An 8386-nucleotide genomic window follows, 5' to 3' on the forward strand; every position below is an offset into this window, starting at 1 on the left:
TAAAACTCAAAATCATAATATAAAAGATTGTTGTGCATTCAGGCTTAAAAAAGAATTCCATTTTGTGACTTTTGAGGAGCTACAGGATCCTTTTGATTACTCAGCCACAAGGCCTCTTTTTCAAAGATGGATTGGTTCCTTGTGTTCTTCTTTTCCCTTATTGTTTTTTGGTTAGCGCCGTCAAGCCGATTCTGACTCCTAATGACCCTGTGTACACAGCAGACAGCAGCCCTGCCTGGTCCTTTTGCACCATCCTCTCATCTTCCCGTGCCATAGACAATGCTCCACTGCTATTCGTAGGGTTTTCACAGCCAATTTTTTCAGAGGTGGGCGGCCAGGTCCTTCCTTCTAGTCTGTATTACTCTGGAAGCTCTGCTGAAACCTCTCCACCCTGAAATACCAATGGCACTGCTTTCAGCATCATGGCAACGTGTGGCTGCCACAGTATGACAACTGACAGAGGGGTGGTGTGGTTCCCTGACCAGGAAACAAATCCCAGGTCTCGGTGGTGAGAGTAGCGAATCTAAACCACTAGACCACCAGGGTTGGCTTCTCTTTTTCCTTAACTCACGTCTATTTTCCATTTTTCTGGTAGCTGCCATCTCCAATTCTAAGTCCTTTGGAACTCTTTCCCTTCCTGCCACCCTAGCTTGGCTGCAGCATACAGGTCTCCTTCACTCCCCTTCCTTGATCACCCTCAAGACAAACAGATACTTTTCAAAAAGGGCTTCATAACTGCTAAAAACAAACAAGCCCAAAATGGAGTCACTTGTGTTAAACCCCAAGACTTAATATCTAACCTAACTGCAGTTTCAGCCTCTCAGCAGTAGAATTTTAAACCAATCAGCCTGGAACTTCTTGATCAACACCAGTGACATTGTAATCTGCACAATAAGACCTCCTGCCTTCCCCACTAAGGGAAGTGACCTTGCTTGAAACAGTATTTTCTATTGCTAATAACTTCCTTGTCCCACCCTTTTTCTGCCTATAAAAAGCCTTCTATCTTGTACAACTCCTTGGAGAGTCCTTCTATTTGTTAGATGGGATGCTGCCCAATTTGTGAATCATTGAATAAAGCCTATTAGATCTTCCAATTTACTCAGTTTTGTTTTGTAACACAACTGGAAATTAATCAAAAAACCTTAACTAAATTGGAGTCGGAAAGGCCTGCAGGGGGAGCACTCAAGCCCTATCATACATCCTCAATTACTCCAAACAGAAAGAGACAGCTTGCATCTCTCACAAGAAGTACAACTACTTTACTACTGAAGGAAGATTTCTCTCCCCAACCAGCAACAGCCCAGCCAGTGAGAAATGCCAAAGCTCAGTCAATGAGAAGCCATTGCCGCCCTGAAGGGTTACTTTCCTCCAATGGACTTTTGTATAGAATAGCCTGGCCTACCCCTCTTTTTCTCTATAAAAGCAAGCTCCCTTCCTTTCTTGTCTGGATTTGCCTATGGTTCGCCTCAGCATGCACATCCAGAATTGCAATTCTTTTGGCTATTCCCGAATAAACTCACTTTGAGGGTAAAATAACAGGCAAATTTGCCTTTTAAGTTGACACAACTAATGATTATAGTTGGTATAAGATAAGTAAAACAGATATTGATAAGTTAAAGTTCTTACAGGAGTAATTCCAGGTCTATGGTTTTATTCAGAGTTAATACATAAAAAACCAAAGGAATTCTGCCATTATCTTTTATTTCTGAGTTTGGGATTCACCACCTACCTCACCCTGATCTTTAACTCAGCTTTTACTGAAAAGCCCTACCCCCAGGCAGAAAATTAAATAAATAAGGCCTGATTGTGAAGTGCAACAGAAGCTCGTAACGCCTCTTCTCAGCCCATCTGAGCATTACACACAACCAGCAAAGCAAAACTTACTGGAAATTAACTGCTAGATTGTCATTAAGTAAATATACTATGCAAATCCAAACATCAATTAAAAATAAAGAATCTATGACCTTTGGCATCTTGGAATTCCTTCAAATATGTAGGTCATCACACAAATAGGCAAATAATGGAAAGCATCCTGAAAATGTAATTAATCTAAAATATATTTCTGAGGCAGGGGAAAATGGTATATAGATACGAGAAAAACAAAAAGAGCAAAAACATATATGAATACGGGCCAGCCCCGTGGCCGAGTCATTAAGTTTGCAAGCTCCACTTCGGCAGCCCCAGGTTTTGCCAGTTTGGATCCTGGGCCCGGACACGACACTGCTCATCAGGCCATGCTGAGGCGCTGTCCCACATGCCACAACTAGAAGGACCCACAACTAGAATACACAACTATGTACTGGGGGGCTTTGGGGACAAAAAGGAAAAATAAAATCTTAAAAAAAAAAAAAACTACTGCTAAAAAGTACTAACCATCCTGAGCCGTCATCACCAATAGATATTTGCTTTACTGCAGTGGTCTGGAACCGAACATGCAATATCTCCAAGGTATGCCTGTAGTTCCTTTTCCAACAAGACGCACATTAGAGTAAAATAAGTCCTAAAGACCTCTTTTTAATACAGTTCCACCCATCTTTCCAAACTGGGGCTAAACCACAAATGCTAGAGAGTATTAATAGTCATAAAATAAATGTGGCATGTCTTCCTCCTGCTTAATACTACTTGGTAATAAGTAATTTAAAACATTTGAATTTAAACCAAAGAGGAATATATTATGAAGCAGAAAACAAAATTCACATTCATTTTTAAAGTAAAACATGAGACCACAAGGAAATTGCAAGCCATCAGGAGTGACTTCTAGACACACAAACAGAACTCCAGAGGGAATGTACACACTTTCCTCCTGGAAAATTAGTACAACATTGCTTATGTAAACCTGAAGCTTCAAACTGCTTCACCTTAATCTTTTAATTCCTCCCCACTATACTTGTGCTCATACTGTTCTCCAACCTGCAAAATCATTTTTGCTTATTCAAATCCTACTCAGCTTCTAATAAACCACTCAGCTCCAGATTTTATCACGTTGGTATGAATTAAAAATAAGACTGATAAATCTAGGAGTAACAGAGTAGCATGCTAAAATCTCCCACTGGAAACAATTATAAAATTAACAGGCTTTACCCCTGAGGGCACTTTACAGAACAGGGCAGACGAAAAAGCCCAAGTACAAAACAGTAGCGTACCGACTAAGGAGACCGGAGCTCCGGGTTGTCAAAGTCGTCGGAACTCAAGAGGCACAATCCAGGAGTGGAGGGAAATATCCCTTCCTCCGCTCATTAGCGGACTCCTAAACTGCACCTCTACAGATGAAGACTCCAAAATAACTAGCAGAAAATAGCATTTGGGAGGCTAAAGAGCTGAGAAGAGATTATAGTAGCTTTGCAGAGCTAAGAACAGAGCTGAAATTTAAGCCCGGCAAGGGTAGAGGGGACCTGGACTTTGAGCTGAGACTCCAGGGAGGCCATGCCCTAGCAGTCAGGGCCACATCCCAGGAGAAAAGATCACTTGCTCCAAGCAAGGGCAAAGCGAAACAGACTAGCCCTAACAAGGCCCAATACCAACCCTCAAGAGGATCAATGTAACTTCCGAGTACTATCTGTCTGCCTAAAGGAAACTTGGCCCTCTCTGGAGAAAGGACATCTAGGGTCTCTAAAATTTTTCATCCACAGTGTTCATAACACAATAAAAATTTATGGGCAAAAAAATCAAACAAGAGTGACTGAAAACCAAGAGGGGAAAAAAAGGCAATAGAAACAGATCCACAGGTGACTCATATCGGTAGTATCAGGTGAAGACTTTGATATGTTTGAGAAAATAGAGGATAAGATGGAGAAGTTCATTAGAGACCTGAAATTCATTTAAAAAAAGTCACGAAAATTTGAGAATAGGAAAATTAAGAATTAAATAGATGAATTTAATATCAAATTAGTGAACCAGATGACAGGTTAGTAGAAAGTAATCAGACTGATGCATAAAAGGATAAAAATACAAATAATGTAAGTAACATGTGAGACACGGCAAAAAGGTCAGACACACATGTAAACAGAGTCCCAGAATAAGAGACAACAGACAATACAACAGAAGCAGTATTTGAAAAAACACTGGCTGGACAATTTCCTCAAATGAACAAAAATATCAAACCACACAAATTCAAGCAGCTCTATGAATAACAAACAAGATAAATATAAAGAAAAACACAACCAGATACATCATGGTCACACTGCTGAAAACGAAAGTGAAAAAGAAAACCTTAGCATCTAGAGAAAAAGGACATTAACATATGAAGAAACAAAAATAAGAATGAAGGCTGTCTTCTTGTCAGAAACAATGAAGGCCAGAAACCAATGGATTATCTTTAAAGTGCTGGAAAAAAATCTACCTAAAATTCTATAGTCAGTAAAAGTATCCTTCCAAAATAAATGTGAAATGAGGACATTCTCAGATTAATGAAAACGATGAGAAGTGATTACTAGCAAACCTAAACTGTGGAAATGCTAAAGGAAATTCTTTATGCTAAAGTGAAATACTCGTGAAGTTTGGTGTAAAGATTGGAAAGGAAGAAGTAAACAAACTGTCCTTATTTGTAGACAGCAGGATTGTGTATACAGAAAACCCTGAGGAATCTCCTCTTCTTTCCAGTAAAAAACTACTAGAATAAGTGAATTTAGCAGTATCATAGGCTAACATGAGGTCAATACTTAAAAATTTCCTCTCTCATCACTTCTCTTCACCACTGTACTAGATGTTCTACTCAGGTCACTAATGCAAGGAAAAAAAGGTAGAAATTTTGAAAAGGAATAGGTAAAACTGTCATTATTTTAAGTTGTATGTTGTGTACATAGAAAATCCAAAAGGATCTGCAAATGACTACTGGAATTATTAAGTAAATTTAGCAAAGTCAATATTCAAAAATCAACTAAATTTCTTTGTACTAAAACAATTAGAAAATAAAAATTTTAAAATAACCATTCTCTATAGTATCATAAAACACCAAATATAGGAATAAATCTAATGAAATATGTCAAGATCCCTACACTGAAAACAAAACAATGCTGAGAAATTAAGGAAGATCTAAGTAAATGGAGAGAGAACAGCATGTTCACTGATTGACTCAATATCGTTAAGTCACTTTTCCCCAAAATGAGCTTCAGATCAAAATCCCAGCAGGAGATTTTGTGGAATTTGCAAGATGACTTGATGGGTATAGAATGAAAACAGCACCTAGAATAGCCAAGACAGTCTCACAAAGGAAAGCAGTTGGAGGACTTACTCTAAAGCTACAGTAATGAAGACAGTGTGGTAGGGACACAAGCAAAAATAAAACCACCGGAGTCAAGAAGCACGTATACTCTAAACTCTTATTTCTTTGCAATACAGCCACTTCTTCACATGCTACACTTCGCAAAGATTTGTTTTACTCAGCTGAGTTCTGCAAGCTCCTTTACTGGCTTGATAGGAAGGCTGGAGGCAGAAAGCTAAACGCTTTTCAAACCAAACTAAAATGTCCAAGCTTACTTCTGTAGGCAATGGGGACCCACTATTTATGAAGTGCCTAGGCCCTGGGGTTACAGAGACAGATGAGGATGTCTCACTCAGAATACTCTGCCCAGCACAGTATGCAACAATGGAAGTGTACACAAGGTACAAAGCAGAAACGAGGGAAGAGAAGGTGGTTAAAGAAGTATTCCAGAAGGTGAAATGTGAACTAGGTTTTAAAGTAGGTGTCTATGAAGCAATAATGGGGGATATTCCAGGTATAAGGGACAGCATGTGTAAAAATAAATATATGGGAACCATAAGAAGTGGAGTTATGAATGAAGATAAAATGCCAAGAGTGCTAGCGGAAAGAAAGGTAGTTGGGAAAGCAGACATAGGTCATATCAGGAAGGTCCTCAAACACCAAAAACCTTGAACTTCATCTTGTAAATCAGTAGCTTTTGGAGTTCAGCAAACATTTCATTCATATTTCGTCTTTTAAATAAAAATTTACTTTAAAAAATTAATAAAATGAGATACTTAACTGTGCTATATAACAAACGTTAAGTATTTTGGAGACTTCCAAAGCATTACTTTGTGCTAGATTAACACAGACCATCAAATAGCTTTTCCTGCCACCTGGGTGAATATAGTCCAATTCCTTGTCGCTGTATTACAGATAAAGAAGGTTACAGCTTTACACCTATCCTTTTGGGATTCTGACCTGTATATGTTCACTCACAGAAAACCCTGGAAGCAACTACACTATTTTAGCAAGGGCATCAAATCCTCTAACGCTCTTGCCTCAACCTAAGAGTTAAATTGGCAAACTGCTGAGTCCTGATACTGTCAGGGCTAAATGTAACACAGTTCTTGTCATCAATTTTAAGGGCTTCCTGTCTTCTAGATTTGTGATGAGGAATACAAGTTATTGTCACGCTTTATTAGGGATTCAACTCTTACAGAGAAAATTCACTTAACTATTTGCAAGCTTTCGATTCAGTTTAATTGAAAAGTATGCCGAGATTGCATCCTGATAAAGCTGGAAGTTACCGTTTGCAAACACCAGTCCATGCAAACCGAGACACAGTCAATCCTATCTACCAGAGCAACCTACTGAAATAAAGCGATAAACATTGCCTCTTCATCTAATCCCAATTTCAAGTCCAAACTGATGAAGAGTCAAACTTTTACGGTAATTATTATCTTTTTTTATTGCAGTAACATTGGTTTACAACATCATACAAATTTCAGGTGTACATCGTTATCTATTTTGATTTCTGTGTAGATTGCATCATCTTCACCACCCAAGGACTAGTAACCATCCATCACCACACGTGTGCCTTATTCATCCGTTTCGCCCTCCTCCCTCCCCCCAAACTTTTACAGTAATCATTTAATCTCTTTCAGCTGAGATCTCGTGTACACCTCTACTTGCAAAAGGAGTTCCATGATTTTTTTTTTAAGTTTGAAAACATCATTGCTTATTGAAGGAGAGCCACAGGTGAGATGAGATGAATGTTTTAGAAACAGAGGTGGGGGACAGAGACCCAAGGCTGAAAGCCTATTACGACGCAGGAGCAGCAGGCGGCGGGAAACGCCGGCTGTGGGGGGTGACGCCCCCCGACTCTGCGGACAACGTTAAAGAAGACGACAAACGACCCAGGGGCCTGACCCGGAACTCCCGACCCTCCCCTGGCGGAGCCCGCAGCCAGGGCCTCGTCTCTAGGAACCCTGCCCGACCCGACTCTTCAGCCTCCCTCCCACAGGCGAAACTCTCTGCCCACCTCCCGCAGGGCACAGGAACGGAAACCGACACCAGAGCCGCCGCAGGGGACTTACAAATTTCTCTTAGGCCCGCCCGCCGCACGCGGTTTCTCAAAGCAACTGCGACGCGAAGCCATCCCGCGGGCCCGCCCCTTTCCCGCCGTGCTCTGCGGCCGAGCATGCGCAGCGCAGCCCGGCCGGCGCGCCTGCTTCTCACCGGCTTGCAAACTGCGGCATTGGGATGGGAAAGGAGGTGGGAGAAGTTGGAGGGGGAGAGCCCCTAAGGCCGCCTAGGCACTTAGCCTTATCTGGGTGGCAGCCAAATTTGGACCCTTAAAGGCTGGGGTAGCGTTGGGATTGACTCAGAGTTTAGGCGGGGCAATTAGATTTCCTAGATTGGAGAGATGGCTCTCTTGGCAATTTCTGTAAATCTCAATTTCTTCATCCTTGAAATGGGGATGACTATAGCGCCTACGTCATAGGCTGTGACGATTAGAAAGGCAATGTTAGTAAAGGGCCAGGTACAGAGTAAGTTCTCAGGAAAAGGAATTATCCGCAGAGACAGAGATGGGGTTCAGGCTTCTTCCATTTTGGGGAGCTCTTAGTATATTAAAATTGAAGTAATTCCCAAACAGTGTGGCAAAAATCACGGCATATTTTAAATGCTATCTAACAAGTTAACTCTTTCAACACCTCAGAAAAGTTTAGGATCAAATAATTGTGCTATTTTAAAAGTCATAATAGGATTATAAAAGATATATAAAGTTGAATGATGAATTTATTGCAATTCTGCCTTTGACCATACTTCTTGAGATATTATTAAAAGTTTAAATGAGGCCCTTTGTGAATGGGATATCCACGCCAAAAGGGCCTCCTGACCACTGCTCCTATGGTCCCTAATGTCCTCTCCAGTTAACCTCAAATTCAGATCCTTTGGTGTTTTTGAATAATAGACTGGTAACTGAAGTTAATTTCTCCAACAGTTACTCTTACGTTCCTAATATAGTATACAATAATTAGGTATACCATTATTCTCTGTTCCCTTTTCTTGCCTTCTTTTGGCTAATTTGAACATTTTTTAGTATTCTATTTTAATTTATCTGTTGTGCTTGTGACCAGATCTCGCTGTATTTTTTTTAATGGTTGCTCTAGGAATTACAATAAACATAAGTAATTTTTCATA

The 8386-nt window shown here is 40.3% G+C and overlaps 1 protein-coding gene across 20 annotated transcripts in view; it reads right to left on the reverse strand.

Annotated features, from left to right (window-relative positions):
- Positions 1–7398, reverse strand: part of ZMYM1 (zinc finger MYM-type containing 1) — a 41122-nt gene extending 33724 nt beyond the window's left edge. For 3 of the 20 annotated variants that reach the window (XM_070510349.1, XM_070510348.1, XM_070510353.1), the window contains exon 1: positions 7279–7367. Coding sequence is in view for 2 of the 20 variants with exons in the window: in XM_070510350.1 (XP_070366451.1) it covers positions 7279–7340 (62 nt within the window). In the remaining 18 variants the exon portion in view is untranslated. Of the gene's footprint in view, positions 1–7278 lie in introns of all 20 variants that reach the window. The other 17 variants (XM_070510358.1, XM_070510356.1, XM_070510354.1 and 14 more) reach the window with 12 other exon arrangements.
- Positions 7399–8386: the final 988 nt, after the last annotated feature.

Source organism: Equus asinus, chromosome 5 (assembly GCF_041296235.1).
Source record: "Equus asinus isolate D_3611 breed Donkey chromosome 5, EquAss-T2T_v2, whole genome shotgun sequence".
NCBI classification, from domain to species: domain Eukaryota; kingdom Metazoa; phylum Chordata; class Mammalia; order Perissodactyla; family Equidae; genus Equus; species Equus asinus.